This window comes from Pseudophryne corroboree, chromosome 11, assembly GCF_028390025.1.
Source record: "Pseudophryne corroboree isolate aPseCor3 chromosome 11, aPseCor3.hap2, whole genome shotgun sequence".
Classification (NCBI taxonomy): domain Eukaryota; kingdom Metazoa; phylum Chordata; class Amphibia; order Anura; family Myobatrachidae; genus Pseudophryne; species Pseudophryne corroboree.
This window is the reverse complement of record NC_086454.1, coordinates 279,826,821-279,846,458: the sequence shown is the minus strand read 5'-3', so window position 1 is coordinate 279,846,458 and position 19,638 is coordinate 279,826,821. Positions and strand designations below refer to the sequence as shown.

The 19,638-nt window shown below is 41.7% G+C and overlaps 1 protein-coding gene across 4 annotated transcripts in view; it reads left to right on the top strand.

Annotated features, from left to right (window-relative positions):
• Positions 1 to 19,070, top strand: part of CDH11 (cadherin 11) — a 260,594-nt gene extending 241,524 nt beyond the window's left edge. For all 4 annotated transcript variants that reach the window (XM_063945399.1, XM_063945397.1, XM_063945400.1 and 1 more), the window contains exons 8-12: positions 7,883 to 8,016; positions 10,209 to 10,330; positions 11,199 to 11,307; positions 16,089 to 16,340; positions 17,769 to 19,070. In XM_063945399.1, coding sequence (XP_063801469.1) covers positions 7,883 to 8,016; positions 10,209 to 10,330; positions 11,199 to 11,307; positions 16,089 to 16,340; positions 17,769 to 18,268 — 1,117 coding nt within the window. In that variant the 3' untranslated portion in view covers positions 18,269 to 19,070. The remainder of the gene's footprint in view (positions 1 to 7,882; positions 8,017 to 10,208; positions 10,331 to 11,198; positions 11,308 to 16,088; positions 16,341 to 17,768) is intronic.
• Positions 19,071 to 19,638: the final 568 nt, after the last annotated feature.

The window sequence follows — 19,638 nt, the reverse complement described above, 5'->3', positions numbered from 1 at the left end:
CTCATGTAGCGCTCCTGCATATGTACACTACACACTATTCAATTATCATACAAATTTCAGCAGATCTGCCCAATAGTTGTACAGCGTGTACCCAGCTTTAGTAATATCACAGGCACTGTATGTTAATGACAGATGGAGTTAAAAGTCTAAAAATAAGATGCTCCCTTTTTTGCATCATTTGGGGGCTGAAATAAAATGCCACATTATGATTTTATCACTCTTAATTGAGCACGTTTATGTGGTGAATGAAAGTTTACACATTAGCTACGCATATGCAATGCACGTATTTGAAGAGGTTCATGCAGTTAATTTCTTTGTATGCTCCAATGACACTGGGGGTCATTCTGAGTTGATCGCTCGCTAGCTACTTTTAGCAGCCGTGCAAACGCATAGTCGCCGCCCACGGGGGGAGTGTATTTTCACTTTACAAGTATGCGGAACGCGTGTGCAGCCAAGCGGGATGAAAAAGTTTTTTGCAGTTTCTGAGTAGCTCTGGACTTACTCAGCCCTTGCGATCACTTCAGTCTTTTTGATCCCGGAATTGACGTCAGACACCCGCCCTGCAAACGCTTGGACACGCCTGCGTTTTTCCAAACACTCCCTGAAAATGGTCAGTTGCCACCCACACACGCCTTCTTCCTATCAATCTCCTTGCGATCGGCTGTGCGAATGGATTCTTTGTTAAATCCATCGCCCAGCAACGATCCGCTTTGTATCCGTACGATGCGCCTGCGCATTGCGGTGCATACGCATGCGCAGTAGTAACCTGTTCGCTGCGCTGCGAAAAACGGCAACGAGCGATCAACTCGAAATGACCCCCTATGTACATATAGTCGTGGAGAGCTCCAGGATTACAGGAATGATTGATTTTGTAGTTTAGGGCAGCCAAGTCTAAAACCATAGTATATTTAGGAATAATAAAAAATAATTGTATAGTCTTTTTCACTAGTTTTTTCTTTTCTCCTGTACCATGTATATAAAAAATAATTCAATATACAGTATCACCACAAGAAATACCTGCTTATTCTGGGGTGGGGGATACATGTGCAATTCAATATGGTGCACAGATAGTTAAAAAAAAAATATCCTCAGTTAAACCGCCACATAGCAAAATTGCCTGGTCATAAAGCCATAAATCCATAGACTTCAATAGCAACTGACAGTGCTTTAATATCAGAGAAAATATCAAAACCTTGATTTCAAACTTATAAAAGTTCTTTTGGCTTCCTAGACAGAAAAAGTACAATATGTGGAAAGTTATAAGTAAAAGGAAGTAAAAAGAAAATCCAAGGTCTACTGAACATATTATTGTCCCTCACTTATATCCACCCTGCTGTGAGTAGAGTTTAATTGGAGTGTGAAATAAGGATCACCAATCCCTAAATGAAAACAGTCATGAATGGAGCATGCTTTAGAATGCTTATAAATGAACGCGCACTTTGCCCTCTGGTACCAGTGGTCTATAAAGAGCTTTGTCCATTTATAATCTGGAAATCCATTTTAATTTTTCTTAAAATATTATATCAACTAGAATTCATATAAGTGAAGATTCCTTGCACCTTGGCCCTCATTCCGAGTTGATCGGTCGCAAGGCGAATTTAGCAGAGTTACACACGCTAAGCCGCCGCCTACTGGGAGTGAATCTTAGCTTCTTAAAATTGCGACCGATGTATTCGCAATATTGCGATTACTAACTACTTAGCAGTTTCAGAGTAGCTCCAGACTTACTCTGCCTGTGCGATCAGTTCAGTGCTTGTCGTTCCTGGTTGACGTCACAAACACACCCAGCGTTCGCCCAGGCACTCCCACCGTTTCTCCGGCCACTCCTGCGTTTTTTCCGGAAACGGTAGCGTTTTCAGCCACACGCCCCTGAAACGCCGTGTTTCCGCCCAGTAACACCCATTTCCTGTCAATCACATTACGATCGCCGGAGCGAAGAAAAAGCCGTGAGTAAAAATACTTTCTTCATAGTAAAGTTACTTGGCGCAGTCGCAGTGCGAACATTGCGCATGCGTACTAAGCGGATTTTCACTGCGATGCGATGAAAAATACCGAGCGAACAACTCGGAATGAGGGCCCTTGTTCATAATTTTGCATATATGCACTAAGACATGATAGTTGGTCATATCATATATGCCTCTGTGACAAAAACTATGCACTAGATCTACCTACTTAATGCTACGTAAAGGCTCAATCTATGTAGTTGGAAAAAATTTACTTGTTGCACACTTAAAGCTGCCATATTTTGGCAGAAGTCCTTCCCATAGTTCTGTTAACAGACATGGGCCCTCATTCCGAGTTGATCGCTTGCTAGCTATTTTTTGCAAAGCAGCGATCAGATAGTCGCCGCCCTCGGGGGAGTGTATTTTTGCTTTGCAAGTGTGCGAACGCTTATGCAGCCGAGCGGGACGAAAAAGTTTTTTGCAGTTTCTGAGTAGCTCTGAACTTACTCAGCCTTTGCGATCACTTCAGCCAGTGCCGTAACTATGTGTGTGCGAATGGGGCATTGCACACAGCGCAGTTGCGCTGTGGGCGCACCATTTGCATCCACACTGATTAACCTCCACCACGCTACCCGCTGTAGTGTATAGTATATTAGTAGCGCTTCCCCGCCGGAGCCAGCGCTGCTAATATAGATCACAGGCACAGCAGGCAGCGCTGGGCAATCTGTGTCTGAGTGTCTCCTCCATGGGTTGTGCTCAGCTCCGCTCCCCTGCTCTCCTGCACGGTACTGTACACTGGGTTCCGGGTACAGGAGAGATTGCTGCTCCTGCGCTGCCCGCTGTAGTATACAGTATATTAGTAGCGCTGTGCCCGGCTCCTTCCCCGCCGGAGGCAGCGCTGCTAATATAGATTACAGGCACAGCAGGCAGCGCTGGGCAATTTGTTTCTGTGAGTCTCTCCTCCGTGTGCTGGGCTCTGCTCCGGCCCCCCCTCCTCCTGCTCTCCTGCACTGTACACTGGCTTCCGTATACAGGAGAGACGGCTGCTGCTGCTGCTGCTTATCACAACAAATGAAGTCTCTCCCTCCGTCCCTCCCTCGGTAAGATTAGGTTTTTGTATATAAGGGCACCATCTTTCAGGGCCATCTGAAGTGCAAAGTTATGCTCATTTTGTATGTGATGCCCCCCGCACTGAGCATGGACTGTCCAGGATTTTTAAGACAATGGCTAACAAAGGTGATAAGGGGTTTGTTAAATTATTTTAATTAACTGCGCTGTGACTTTCATGCTTCTTACTTGTGAAGCTGTCAGATTTTGGACCTCCATGACAGGGGTGGAGTAGTGTTTCCTATATGATACCTTTATTTGTGACATATGAGAGTGATTTGCTCCGCTTTCCGGGACTTCCGGGTACGGAGGTCACTTCCGGGCAGCACAGGTTAAATAGTCTGGCATTAGGCTGACTAGCCATACAGTGAGGCTACTTGCACAGCACTGCAGGTTGTACCTCCCCATTGCACCTGTGGCTCCTCCCACTGCATGTCCCGATCACTGTTGGCCACAGTAATCGGGCAGCCCGCAGCAGCCCACCAGTGCGGCGACTCTGAGTCTGACTGCATTCATGACCGGTGAGGAGAGGTGCCGTCCCTGCTCCGCTGCGCCGGCCTCCTGACAGTTTTCACAGCATAGCTCCGGCTGGGCATAGGGATGTGCTGAGCTTGCGGTGAGCACTCCTCTTGCCCAAAGTAGCACAGGCAGCACAGCACAAGATGCTGCGGACTGAGAAGGGGAGGTTGCTGTCGTTGAGAAGGGCTGCTGCTCACTGCATGATATGCCAGTGGCAGGTGAGTTTAAGTGTTATAGGAGGTCTAATCGCCCCTCCTCCTCCCCTTGTGCAGTGTGTGTAACCCTATGCAGTGCAGTCTGTGTGTTGTGTGTGTGTGTGTTGGAGCAGTGCAGTCAGAGCCGTAACTGCCTCTGTGCCAGGTGTGCCGTAATGTGTAAAAAGGGGGATGCTATCTGCCGTAATGCGTAAAAAGGGGACGCTGTGTGCCGTAATGCGTAAAAAGGGGAAGCTGTCTGCCGTAATGTGTAAAAAGGGGATGCTGTCTGCCGTAATGTGTAAAAAGGGGACGCTGTCTGCCGTAATGTGTAAAAAGGGACGCTGTCTGCCGTAATGTGTAAAAAGGGGACACTGTCTGCCGTAATGTGTAAAAAGGGGACGCTGTCTGCCGTAATGTGTAAAAAGGGGACGCTGTCTGCCGTAATGTGTAAAAAGGGGACGCTGTCTGCCGTAATGTGTAAAAAGGGGACGCTGTCTGCCGTAATGTGTAAAAAGGGACGCTGTCTGCCGTAATGTGTAAAAAGGGGACGCTGTCTGCCGTAATGTGTAAAAAGGTGACGCTGTCTGCCGTAATGTGTAAAAAGGGGATGCTGTCTGCCGTAATGTGTAAAAACGGGGACGCTGTCTGCCATAATGTGTAAAAAGGGGACGCTGTCTGCCATAATGTATAAAAAGGGGACGCTGGCTGCCATAATGTGTAAAAAGGGGACGCTGGCTGCCGTAATGTGGAAAAAGGGGGACTGGCTGCCGTAATGTGTAAAAGGGGCTCTACCTGGTGTAGTTGCGCTACTGTGCAGCGTAATTTGAATAATGGAAACTGCTGTGCACCGTAGTATGAATGTATCAATTTGTGGCCACGCCCCTTCCCCATGAAGCCACACCCCTATATATTTTTCACGCGCCTGCGGCGCGCACTGCCCCTATCTTGCATAGGGGAGGGGTGGGGGTGCCAATGCCACTTCTTGCACACAGCGTTAAAATGCCTAGTTACGGCACTGACTTCAGCCTGTCCGGTCCCGGAATTGACGTCAGAAACCCGCCCTGCAAACACTTGGACACTCCTGCGTTTTCCCTACCACTCCCAGAAAACGGTCAGTTGACACCCATAAATGCCCTGTTCTTGTCAATCTCCTTTCAATCGGTTGTGTGAATGGATTAGTCGCTAGAAGCCTTGCACAGCAACGATGCAGTTTGTACCCATACGACGCGCCTGCGCATTGCGGTGCATACGCATGCGCAGTAGTAACCTGATCGCTGCGCTGCAAAAATCGGCAGCGTGTGATCAACTGGGAATGGCCCCCATGGATTTTTCTTTTTGTGTGACTGTTTGAATCTATAAGAATAACTCTTTTTTTTTTTTCTTAAAGTCATATTATATTCTGTGCACTTAAGCATATACTGTATACTGTATATATCTAGTCAGTCTTTAGCAAGGTGCACATGTGTCTTTGGCTGGCACCCTCAGCCACTGTTCCGGGAGATGAAAGCTGAGCACCAGGCACATCCTATGCACTCGCCCTGTGTCTCTCCACGCTAAGCTAAGCTCTTAAGGCACCCCATAAACTGGAGACATGTGCCCTCGGGCCACCATCCTTGCAACCAGTATTGCCGTGTACAGTACAATCGGCTCCTATTATACACAAATCTAGTTACTGTAGCAAAACTGGATTAAGTCGCAGGTTTGAATGTACAGTATATACACCTGCTACATTTAATTTTAATTACTATTTTGTTTTTTATTTATTGGTTTACTTCCACTTACTGTCTTCTGTAGTGTATTATATTCACAATCAAATGAAATCAGCGATTACCATTAATGAAAAATAAAATGTTCTGTAAGAAAAAAATTGAATTGCTATCCTGATCCAGCGCTGGCCCTTCTAGACCAAGTTCTGCAGGTGCCTCTATCTTGATCTCTGCTGTCACTGGATGACAGCGCCTTAGGGGATGATGCTGGCCTACCTATTGATCGTCTGTCCTTAAGCTAGTGGTGATTGCCAGGGATGACTGAACCTGAGATGGAGACACCTGTAAGAGGAGAGAAGCTCTGGATACTGTATGTGCTGAATCCAGAGCTTTATAATCCCTTTAAATATTATAGTGGAGACAAAACAAATTTAAGTAACATTTTAGAACTAAAACATACTTGCCATTCAGAAATCAGTCATTGCGGTCTGAACTTTTTTTTTCTAGAATTTATGTTTGTTTTTTCTCAGAAATTTCAGTTCCTTCCCCGTTTTAACTGAAATGTGAGCTTGTCAGTAACAAATCTCCCCAGCCTGTTGGCTGTGTCTTCTGCGGATATAAACAGCCCTTTATTAATGTTTTCATTTGCTCACCATCTAATAAATGACCGAGTCCCATACGATGGCCATAAAATGAATTTCCGCAAGAAGGTCTTCTATATATTTTGCTGACACTCCAATGCCTAGGAGATATTTTTTTCCTTTGAGTTCTATTTTACGTATTCGGTTCACTATTTCTATTGCCTATAGCTCAGTTGTATTCTCACTCTGCTTAATATTGCTGAAACACATTAGAATTATAAAGTACTGCATCAGGGTAGTAGAGACTTCCAAAACTTTACTCGCTGATAAATGCATATAAGGCTTGATGTTGATTAACACAGCCAATAAGCTGCTCGGAGACACTAATACATATTTACACAAATGTACTTGCCCTCGGCTAGCTAACGGTTTAATGGTGTTTTCCACCTTCAGTTAGTTCAACTTGTGTTTTCTTCTAAATATATCACTGTTCTTTTTTTTTTTTTACTTTGCGCACCTCTCTGCCTGTTTAGCCTCGTATCTATAACTTCTGGATGTTTCTATGATCCAGCTCAGTTGTATCTAGAGAGCTGTTCTGCCCATAACAACTGATGAGCTTCTAGCTATCATTTATCAAGTCATTCTATAAAATGGTACAAGGAGATTGGTTGCTTTGGGCAACTTCACCTGTCCTCTTTAGAATGTTTAATACATCTTCCCCTTAGGGTGTAAACCTTCCCTGGATCGCCTCTATTAAAAATGTATCTTTGAATTAGTAGAATATTTAACGTGAAGGCTCAATTGTAAAAGGCTCCGATTTGCTGGTCCCATCATGATTCCAGCTATATAGGTTAAAGCACCAATTGGTTTAAGGCATTATAAACCTAATTTTGCCATACAATGAATTGCTGCTTTAAATCTATCCATTATATCGTGGGAATTGCACTAGGACCAGCAAACCAGAGCCTATTACATTTGGGCTGTACAGATCAGATACCTGTGGAGATAGGAATGGCATAGTGGAAGCGGGTTGGGTATGGGTGACCGGCGGTTGGGATACCGCCGGTCACCATACTGATGGGTGTCTATGGGTGTCGTGGATACCCACAAGTGGGAATAGACCCTGTCAGTTGGCATGCCAACTGTCTGGCTTTCCACCGGGTGGGTTTCCGGTGCCGGTATAGTGACTGGCGGTTTCTTGACTGCAAGTCATCTAACCGCATCCCGTGGAAGCTTAGGATGGGGAAAGGAATTTAATTCTAGCCCTATCCATAGTTTTCCCAGTAACCTGCAAACTGAGGATCATGTCCCTGAGCCATTGTGTATGATCTCTAAGCTCAGAAAGTGTAGGGCCATGGAAGATGGAAGTGTAGGGCCATGGAAGATGAGGCACCTACATGGGAGTACCAAAACTGATTCTCCAGCAGGTGGGCGAGATACCACTTTTTCTCACTGACTTTAAAGCAGGGGATAAAAGGAGATCATCTATGAAAAAATATTAAATCTCAGGGGAGAGAGAGCATCAAGGACAATAGCAGCTCATAGACTAATCTGCACTATCTCGTATTTGGCATTACGTTATTATTTTTCTACATTAATAGCAAGGAAAGCAGATCCTGATGTAGCAAATGTTCCCTACATGCAGACATGAATAAATGATGAAGCTAAATTTCCTTTTAAAAGTTGTTTGATAGATTCCATTAATATTCTGATTTTGCCATGCATGCTGCTGGGAAACTACTCTCGAATGAATCTTTAATATCTAACACTTGAGCGTCAGCCTGCTTAGTAATTTTCTTGTCTAATTACTCTGCGACCATCCTCTTTAGGTATTCAATCGATCGGAACACTAACCTTGACAGATATTTCAACATCCAAGATGATGGTGTCATCAAAACCACAAAGGCTTTGGATAGAGAGGAAATCGCTTGGCACAACATCTCTGTGATAGCAACTGAAGCCTGTACGTATTCCCTAGATGGAGTGAATTTATTATCGAAGTCCCTTTTCAGAAAGCAATGGAAAGTGTGCAGCTGCATTGCCCAGTGCATTCAAAATCTGAGAATAAATCACTCACAAGTGGTGAATTTATTAGCTTTAACTGATCTGCTGAACATTCTGACCTTATTTGATTATGAAAGTAATAAGTTGTTTGTTTGACACAAGAGCCATAACTAGATATATTATGCCTAATTACTGTCAGTGTCAAGCACTCCATTATGGAATACATTCAAAAGAATTGGTGTCTCCCAAAGCTGGGTTGCTCTTTGTAGGGTTAACATATAGGGGGTCATTCCGAGTTCGCTCGCAAGCTGCTTTTAGCAGCTTTGCACACGCTAAGCCGCCGCCTACTGGGAGTGAATCTTAGCTTATCAAAATTGAGAACGAAAGATTAGCAGAATTGTGAATAGACACTTCTTAGCAGTTTCTGAGTAGCTCCAGACTTACTCGGCATCTGCGATCAGTTCAGTGCTTGTCGTTCCTGGTTTGACGTCACAAACACTCCCAGCGTTCGCCCAGACACTCCTCCGTTTCTCCAGCCACTCCCGCGTTTTTCCCAGAAACGGTAGCGTTTTTTCACACACTCCCATAAAACGTCCAGTTTCCGCCCAGAAACACCCACTTCCTGTCAATCACATTACGATTACCAGAACGAAGAAAAAACCTCATAATGCCGTGAGTAAAAAACCTAACTGCATAGCAAATTTACTTGGCGCAGTCGCACTGTGGACATTGTGCATGCGCATTAGCGACTATTCGCTCCGTTGCGAGAAAAAAATAACGAGCGAACAACTCGGAATGACCCCCATAATACAGAAGAAACATGGCTGATAATGTCAAAATACATCCAAAACAAAGGTTATTTTAATAACTTACAAAGCCATCCATTAGAGCAGAAGAGAAAGGTCCTAAAGGATGAGAAAGCAAAGGAGAGAGCAGCGAGCAGGAAGGGTGTGGAGAAAACCGGAAAAAAAAACAACCTAGGAAACAGTTTGGAGTGTAGCAGACAGGATCCACTCCCCCTAGTGACTGATTATTATCAATTCTGAGACACCCACTAATTAGATTCAGAGCTGGATTAAAGCTCCATGTGGTACTAGGCAACCTACTGGTTAGGCACTCTTCCCATCTCTATTTAAAAAAAAAAAAAAAAAATGAGCCCTTCAGCATCCACTGGATTCTAAGCAGGAGCCTAGGTAGCCTACTGGATACTCTGATTAGGATAAGGTTTCTGATTTCAAAGAAGCCAAATCAAAAACATCAAAATATTTAGAAGTTTTCTCCATCATATTGTTTAAATTTAGCTCAACTTAAAAAAATAAAATTCAAAACTTGGAAATCTTCATAGTTCAGTGTTTAGAATTCTAGTCTTTCCTAGTCTATATAGTATGCTCATCTGTTATTTATTCAAATAAACTAAAGAGATAGCATTTGTATACATGCTATGTCAAGTTTTTGTTAAATAATAATTCTAATTTGTATTGTTTAAATGTGACATGCATAGACCTTAATTGTCACTTTTGGTAATTAAGCAGCTTCCTTGGATTATTTACTTTTTTTAAGATATATTTTCTATTTGAACTATAAGGCCCCCAGTTTATTGAGAATTAATTTCACTTTCTGTATTATCTATCAATCAATCAATCAATCAACCAATCAATCCCATATGTACATTTTTTTTGTCTAGTGGCATTAAGTTGAAAAAAAAAAAATCTCTGTAAGCTATACCGCAGTAAAACCTGTAGCCAATAATTATAACAACAACTTAATAAACATAGAAACATAAACTTTCACGGCATTTCAGAACCACTTGGCACATATCGGGCCGCATGTAATGATGCCCAAGATAGCTGGAGCCGCGAGATGCTGGACAATCTCGGATGTTTTTTTTTTAAAGGGGCAATCACTTACAAGGCAAAACTATGCCTTGTAAGTTAGTGTCCCTTTAAAAAAATGTCAGAGATTTACCGGCATCTTGCACCTCCATCAATCTTGGGCGTCATTACATCCGGCCAATAGTCTGCCCATTCAATTGAGGCATCTTTCGGCGGCTTGATCTGTCTTGTCCCCTTTTTCAGGTAGAATGTTTCTGTTTCACAATAAGATTTTGTGTCCCATCATTTGAAACTAATACCAATATTCTGCTGTTTACAGCTCATAATAGTTACGCGAATGCAGTCCCTGTGACGATTAAAGTTTTGGACAAGAATGACAATGCTCCAGAATTTCCAAAACCCTATGAGGCATTTGTATGTGAAAATGTGCAACCACACAAGGTATTTGTTTTATTTATTAAATGAGTTTGTATTAAATACATCATCCTACAAATTGGGAAAAACTTTAAACTTAAGTATAAAAACTTACATATTAATTATGTAAATTCCCCGCCAAAATGATGGTGGAGGAACATGCACAAGAATGTAATATGGTCACAGCATGGCCACATCATGTTTCCAAAACCTAAGGCACCCCCAGCCCCCTTTAAAATACCCTTTCAATGGAGAACAACAGTAAACAGGACATGTCTCCTATCTTTTCAGTGCTGTTTGTGGGCAGGGTAGAACACTGAAATCGGGACTGTTGGATTTTTTCTACAATGAGTTTCTTACAATGAGTCATGTGCAAAGGAGTGGCTTACAATGAGTCTTGTGAGAGGAGAGCTTCACAGTGAGTCACGTGACAGGGGTGTTTCACAATAAGTCATGTGACAGCATACCTCCCAACATGACCCTCTCCAGGAGGGGCAAAATGCTCTGCTCCTGGACTTCTCTCTTAATTTATGATTGCCAGCACCTGTGGTGAAACACCTTTCTTGTCCAACAACCTTATCAAAACAGGTTCTGGCAATCGTAAATTAAGAGAAAAGTCCAGGAGCAGAGCATTCTGTCTCTCCTGGAGAGGGTCATGTTGGGAGGTATGTGCCAGTGTTTCACAAGGAGTCATATCTCAGGAGGCTTATTCAACCATACATTTAAATGACTGTTATGGAATAAATACATAGGGCTGTCATTTTGCTTTACTGAAGAACATCTACGTAGGGAAAACCAAAAAGTGACCCAGTAATTATATATGGTAGCTGCTTAGTAGATGTTAAATATATTTTCCGTTTTCCATGTCTAATATTTTTCATTTCCTTCTCTATAGAAATTTTTCTCAATAACTGCTGTAGATAAAGATGACACTGCAAATGGAGCTCGATTTGACTTCAGTTTACTACCAGAAATGTCAAATTTTACCATAAGAGATCAGAGAGGTTTGTATTACTGAAAAAACAGAGTATTTCATATGTCCTAGCAGATCCTGTGGCAGCTTTAGCTACTGCAGTTTTCACGTGGGCAATATCACATGTGCATATGAAGCCAAAATGTTAGTTTTTTTCGAAAATACACATGACACATGTGTGTGTGGGTTTAGCGTGGACTTATACAGCTGTATGCACAGTTTTTAAATCCATAATCATACGTTTTATAAGGACGCATCTTAAAATAAACCTGCAGTTACAGATGTGTTCTCATACACCTAGTGTCTATACTCCGTACAGTGAGCGGGATGTACTAATGTACATCGCCGCCCTGCGCCACGATGCTGATCGCATATGTACTTACATATGCGATCAGCATTGCGGAGGACAGCTCTTCCGATAAGAGCTGTCCTCCGCGATACACAGCGGCAGCCTGACTTCCGGGATTCGGCCCCAGGAGTCAGTCTGCGCATGCGCGGGGTGACGGGGGTGGCCGCAAGGCATGCTGGGAGGGAACCAGTCGGATCCCTCACATAGCGCCGCGGAAAGAAGCCCATAGGCTTCTATGGACTATCGCCAGCTAAAGCTGGCGAACCCCGTCGTGGCGCTGACCTGGCGGCCGGGGGATGGTACATCAGGAAAATGCGGTAAGCAGGGGGTTTACCGCATTTTCCGCTTAGTACATCCCGCCCAGTGTGAGATGCCTGGCGTAACTGAGACTCTCGGAGAGGTGTATTGTACAACTTTTTCTTTAATTTTGTGTCTTATTTGCATCACAGATGCAGAGAAACACCACTCAAAGTATACAATACGCTGGGCTATGCCTACAACAGCACAGAAATTAGTTTAAACACGTACAAAGTCACAGATGAAGCACAACAGGGTGAGAAAAAAGCAGAGACTGCCGTGCACAGAGGTACAAGTGTCAGCACACCAAGCTGATCACTGTAGTCTAATTGCACACACCAGTACAAGTGTCGGCACATCAAGCTGATCAGGGTATTCAGGGTAATCTAGCTAGCTGGATCTATAGGGCCTTTCCATAAATTCTGTGCTGGCCAGCAGCTGATTGGCTACTTTAAACCACTAATATTTGAAAGGCACGAGATTGACCCTAAGGGGACCCAGTCAGAATGCTGGCAGTCGGGATCCCGGCAGTTGGAATACTGACGCCCAAATCCCGACACTGATCTAAAGACCTTAAGGAGATCCGGTCAGAATGCTGATGCCTGGGTTAGTGCTGGGCCTGGGCATTAGGCTGCAGGGTGGGGGGTAGGGAGGCCAATCCCGGGCCCATTTTTTCAATCCCGGGATTCGGGATTGAAAAATGATCAATCCCGAATCCCGGAGCATCCAATCCCGGGATTCAAATCCCGGCATTTTTGGGCCCAAATCCCGGGATCCCGCCGATCCTGATCCCGGGATTGGCCTCCCTAGTGGGGGGTGTGGGTATTGATATTGTCATGCTGCGGGGAGGGAGGGTGATAGTTACGGGGGTAGGGGATGATGATTAGCACACTTACCTTCCAGGTTTTGGTATTCTGTGCTTACAGATGCCGCTGTCGGTATTCTGACAACTGGCATCCCAAGCGGCGGTATTACGATACAAAGCAGACAGTATTTAACCTGCACAGAAAAAATATACATATATTTTCACCCCTTGCACTGCAGCATGGTTTATTCCAGAAACAAAGTTACTTGCTTTTTTTGCTTTACTTCCATATCAGAATCAGGCCCTCAGTACCATCCTAGTGAGTAGGAAATAATAATAAACAGATATCACTGAAGCGTTACCCATTTATTGTAATAGGTGTGCAACAAACTGTGATAACACAATTGCCAGCACAAAATCCTTCATACCCAATCTGCCTAACAGTAAATGCCCATATAAGGACAAACAATTTACCATGTTACTCATAACACATCTCAGGGGGAGGAATCCCACCCGTTACCTCATCAGAGGCTTATGTTACACACAGATCCAAAGAGATTCCCCCACTCTTCTGGACAGACATTTCATTAATCCTCTCAGTAGTAGTGCCATTGGTAAACTAGTAACCCTTTAATTGCCTTGTCACAAATTTCACTTAGGTTTAGTTTAGAAAAAATACTTTTTATATAACCACAATATGAACACAGCTATTAAATCCCTTATAATGTGAATATCATTGACCTTTACAGTGAATATATTTCCCTCATATTCTTTTAAATGTTCCTTCAATACAGTTACTTTACCACTTTCTAAAAGTTATTACATACTGTTTAAACAACAAAATTATCTAATCCACAGGTTCTCAAACTCGGTCCTCAGGACCCCACACAGTGCATGTTTTGCAGGTAACCCAGCAGGAGCACAGTTGTATTAATTACTCACTAACACATTTAAAAGGTCCACAGGTGGAGCTAATTATTTCACTTGTGATTCTGCGAGGAGATCTGCAGAACATTCACTGTGTGGGGTCCTGAGGACCGAGTTTGAGAACCTGTGATCTAATCCATACTTGCCTACCTGACCCTCTCCATGAGGGAGAAAATGCTCTGTTCCTGGACTTTCCTGGTAATGTATGATTGCCATCACCTGTGGTGAAACCTTTCTTATCCATTAACTAGCTCACCACAGGTGATGGCAATCATACATTACCAAGAAAGTCTAGGAACAGAGCATTTTCTCCCTCATGGAGAGGGTCAGGTAGACAAGTATGATCTAATCACATCCTACATTGCTTTTAGTGGCTTTCTGTGTTACCAAGTCTTACATCAAGAAGCCAATTTTGCATAACAAATACATGGGTATAATTGAATACATCATTCTGCATTGCTTTCATGTTGCGCCAAACCTCCCATCACATAATACATATAAAACACATTCATATTTGCAGAATCATTTTGCCTTCCAAATTTTTTTCAAAAAGATTTACGTCTTCCATGAAATTCTTTTGTGCTGTATATTTCACCAAACCTGTCATTTAGACCTGCATCAATAGCCGATTCAAATGGGGCCTTCTAAATGTATTTGATTAAAAGAAAGCAGGTTTTCTGTAATCCAAATTAAGTAGGGCGCACAGGAAAAAAACACACGGACATAACAGATTTATTTTGGCAGTAAAGGAAGCAGGAGTGAATTGTTAGATAGTAAGGTATTATTTCCAGGGCCCCTTGCATAATCATTTTCCTACATCTTATTTCCTCTTTCCTCCCAAAGGGGGAGATGTTTCAAATCTCGGAGAGAGATAAAGTGGAGAGAGAAATAGTACCATCCAATGAGCGTCTAACTCTAACTCATTTTACAGGCTGTGATTGAAAAATTACTATTAGAAGCTGGTTGGTTGGTACTTTATCTCTCTCTCCAAGGTTTGATAAATCTCCTCTCAGGATACTTAGCGCCAGATGAGATCAAATTATTAATATGGACTAGCTTCCTGCTTTTACTAAATTTGGGATTTAAAATGTAGCGTGAGAGGGAGCCGAGCCAACTATAGTTACATGGATGAAGAAGGATGCTGTTACAAATTTTGGGAACCAGTAAAGGTGTTTATTCCAACAGACCTGAAAAACTAAAAATCTAAAAAAATAATAATAATAATAATAATTAAAAAATAATAATACAGGAACAGGAGTTGTTTCAGCCAAATTAAATAGATTTGTGAGGCATGTTTTATTTTATGACGGCAGGAGGCAGGATTAACACTATGGGGGTAATTCCAAGTTGATCGCAGCAGGAAATTTTTTAGCAGTTGGGCAAAACCATGTGCACTGCAGGGGAGGCAGATATAACATGTGCAGAGAGAGAGATTTGGGTGTGGTGAGTTCAATCTGCAATCTAAATTGCAGTGTAAAAATAAAGCAGCCAGTATTTACCCTGCACAGAAACAAAATAACCCACCCAAATCTAACTCTCTCTGCACATGTTATATCTGCCTCCCCTGCAGTGCACATGGTTTTGCCCAACTGCTAAAAAATGTCCTGCTGCGATCAACTTGGAATTACCCCCTATGTACAAGTGTAAAGGTGCCCAACTAGAGAATTATTGTTGTTAAGTAATACATTGTATTATTCAAACTCAAATAATTAATTTAATGATGATTATAATTGCACTAAAAATAAGAGTTGAATTAAATCACAAGAAACTGATTCCCTTTAAATATACAAATGCATATGCTGATAGATAGATAGATAGATAGATAGATAGATAGATAGATAGATAGATAGATATGTGTGTGATATTCAGTTGCCTCTAGTACTGACAGCACACTCTTTTACTCTACTCACTGCAGCACTTACAGTATGTTTGGAATTACATTCATGAAAATACAACTAGCAGCCATTGACGTCATTGTCTTATTAGGAGTCAGTAATGATAATTTTTAAGGTGTCAAGCAGTGAAAAAAGTGGAGAAGCAACCAATCAGCTTCCAGTTAGCATTTTTCAAGTACATTTTGTAAAATGATAGGTACTGTATAAGCTGATACGTTGCTATGGGCAACTTTTCAACTGGTCCACTTCTCCAGTCTTTTCACTGCTTGATGCATCAACCTCTGAATTTCTCAGCGTTGCATGAACCTTCACCCTCTTAACATTCTCTTTAACAGTGTCTCCCACCCCATTGTATGAATATATACTGTATGTGACACAGCTTAAATGAAATAGAGAAAAAACTTGTTTTTAATTGAAAGAACTTTTATGCTGCCTGCAGTGTTATCCCATCTTATACGTACATAGGTTAACTGGGCTGGTGGGATAGTGGGATTCAAAGTGAAAATGTAAAAGAATGCTTTTTTCTTTATCTTCCACAGATAACACAGCAAACCTTTACGTTGGGCGAGTATCTTTCAGCCGTCAGAAACAGAAGATGCACTTGCTTCCCATTGTAATAAGTGATGGCGGGTCCCCACCAATGAGCAGCACCAACACTCTCACCATCCGCATCTGCAGTTGTAGCACTGATGAAAATATCATCTCTTGCAATGACGAACCACTGTCACTTAATGCAGGGCTCAGCACAGGCGCGTTGATCGCTATTCTTGCGTGCATTGTCATTTTGTTAGGTAAGTGGAATTTACAGATTCTTTTGAATATTGTGGCAACTTCAGATTTGATTTAAAACTATTGTAAAATTTTAAATGGATTCCTACTGGATAATTTGTCAAAGTGACACCGTCGCTATACGTAGCTGAATCAGAAAAGGCAGTTTGTCTTCAAGCGTTCTTAACTGATTGGATCACACAGGCCCTCTTGCAGCTCATTGTTTATTTTTATTTTTTCAAAGACAACAAACAAATTTGCGCTGTGTATTGAATGCAGTATAAGGGCGATAAGAATAAGACAACTCCGGGAATTTTGTGAAGACCATGGTGAAAAACACAGAAAAAAGCAAGAGAGATAAAGTTCTATACTGCATATAGTTAGAGGAGCAGAAAGGACTTTATAAGCCTACGAATAAATTGACCTTACTAACAAACAGCTTTGCAAAAGTAGTGTGTATGACCAGCAATGCTTAAAGGTTTATAAACAGTTTATATGAAATATACTTACTTTTAACTCTGGCTTACAGTATGTTTCCACATTGTTCCTTACATTTTCTTGCTTACGTTATTTAGCAGTGACTGTCAGGAAGTAGCAACATAATGTACGTACCTACTCTCCTGTAAGGTCCAAGAGACTCCTCAAATTTTGGGTGGCTAGGGCAAGTAGGCTTCCCCTCTCACTATCCTCTTATCACCCCCCCACCATCTCTTTTTGTTTCTCTCTATCTGCCTCCCTATCTCCACCATATTCCTCCCTATCCTCTATCTCTCCTTTCCCATCTATTTCTACTCCTATCTCTCTCTCCCTCCCCTGTCTCGCCCTCTCTCTCTTGTCGCTCCCTTCCTTTCTCGATCCCCCATTTTTCTTTCTATATCTGTCCTGTCAGAATTCTGTAGCAGATATCCATCTACCCTTGTGATCATATAGTGCACTGCTGATCAATGACTTCAGTAGGGGAGAACACACCACAGACCATGGAGCAAACAGGACAGATAGAGGACTGAAAGTCAATAACCTCTAATTTAGGGTACACTAACATTTGGCTCCATCTTCCACTGGGTGCTGCAGAAGTTCTGGGGTGTGAGTAGCTCCCAAGGCCTCATCTTGTTACAACATCTGTCTTCCTCTAATGCCTGGTTTAAGTCCTTCTCCTCCAAAGTTTCCCCATGTGCATTGCTGGCAACTGGAGGGAATTGTCATCAGGAGACATCTACATGCCATCTGCTCCACTGCGCATGTGCTAGATGCATAGCATATTATGTATGTTTTCATGTTTTCTGTAGCCCATATAATTTATTTATGTTATGTTTTTCCATAAATTATTTATTTTAGCCAAAGAGTTTATGTATCAATAAATTAAACAGGGTTTATTGATTAGTATTGTGCTGAGATCTTTCAAATTGTACAACAGAAAAGTCTTTTACTCTCTCTTTCCTTCTATCTTACAGTGATTGTGGTATTATTTGTTGCACTGCGTCGAGAAAAGAAGGAACCCTTGATTGTCTTTGAAGAAGAGGATATCCGTGAGAATATAATAACTTATGATGATGAAGGTGGAGGGGAGGAAGACACTGAAGCCTTTGACATTGCCACTTTACAAAATCCTGATGGGATTAATGGGTTTATTCCACGTAAAGATATTAAACCTGAATACCAATACTCTCCACGGGATCTTGGAATAAGACCGGCTCCGAACAGTGTAGATGTTGACGATTTCATTAACACAAGGATACATGAAGCCGATAATGACCCTACTGCACCTCCCTATGATTCCATTCAAATTTACGGATATGAAGGACGAGGTTCCGTGGCTGGGTCTCTAAGCTCTTTAGAGTCAGCCTCTACAGATTCAGATCTGGACTACGATTATCTACAAAACTGGGGACCTCGATTTAAGAAACTAGCAGACTTATATGGCTCCAAAGACACTTACGAAGATGATTCTTAACGATAAAAAACTAAACTTGGCCTTAAGAACTATATAATGTTCTCAAAAACCCAGAGAAAACATTAACAGGTATTTTTTTTAAAGGAAAGAAATATAAACGGCTTCTCTGACTTATATGGGTTTACAGATAGAATTCCTTCCAAAACAAAAACTTTTGCAGTGGTGATGGATACTGTGAAAACCATACAACCTGTGTTAAAGTATTCAGTGATCTGGGACAAAACCACTTGTAACTGCAGCCGATATCGAAGAAGAATAAAACAGGAAACACTTGATGATGATAAGGGGATATTTTACAATATGTACTATAACCATCCAGCCCTATGTCAAACAAAGCTTCCACAGATTAGAAAGGATAACAGTTTTGAGCTGTATTGTCGCCTTAAACTATGGACACTTTATATGTAGTGCATTTTTAAACTTGAAAATAAAAAATAAAAAATAAATAAAAAAATCCCAATATAATATTCAGCCAGCTTCAACTCATATAATGTATGTACAGTAAAATGTACAATTATAATGTCTATTGAGCATCAGACTTGTTACTGCTGATTCTTGTAAATCTTTTTTGCTTATAATCCCGTCTTAAACTAATATGTGCCAGAATCGCACCCTATTTCTATGTCATTTTTAATGTATCTATTTGTACAATTTTAAGAATTCTTATTTTAGTATACATACAAAATATCAATATTCTGACATGTTACGGCATCACACTTATATTTTATGAACATCGTACTGTTGCTTTAATATGTGCTTCAATATAAGAAGCAAACTTTGAAATAAAATTGACTTTTTTTTATTTTTGTTGGTGACTCGTAGGTATTTTCTAACAAATGTGTTGATTTTTTTTATCTTAGTTTTTTGCTTGGCTTACTGAAGTTCGAACTATTAACAAAATGTTAAATTTAGCATTTTTTGTCATTCTGTGACTTGCAGTATTTGTTTTTAGTTGTGAATTTTAGCCGACAGATTTCCTACTTCTGGAAGATTCCATAGCATGGCTGAGGTCCTAAACGTGTTTTAATGCTATTTTTTTTTTTTTTTAAAGAGGTGGGTTTTACCCTCTTTCTTGTTCTTCTCCTTTTCTGCCTCTTCTGTCTCAGATCTTGTAGAGAACCCTTCAGTTACAGGAAACCTTATGACATTTTAAGCTATAAAACAGATTTATGCAGCCAGGTCAGACTGGCCCACAGGGGTACAAGAGAAATTTTGACTGTCTGGGGCCCCACTCCTTCCTCTAAAATCAGGCTGTGTACTCAAATTACACATTCTAATAGCGGGACCGTTATCTGGTAGAGCAGGAACATGGATAAACATGGATACTTTTGTTTCTATAGAAACTATTATTATTATTATTAATATCTATT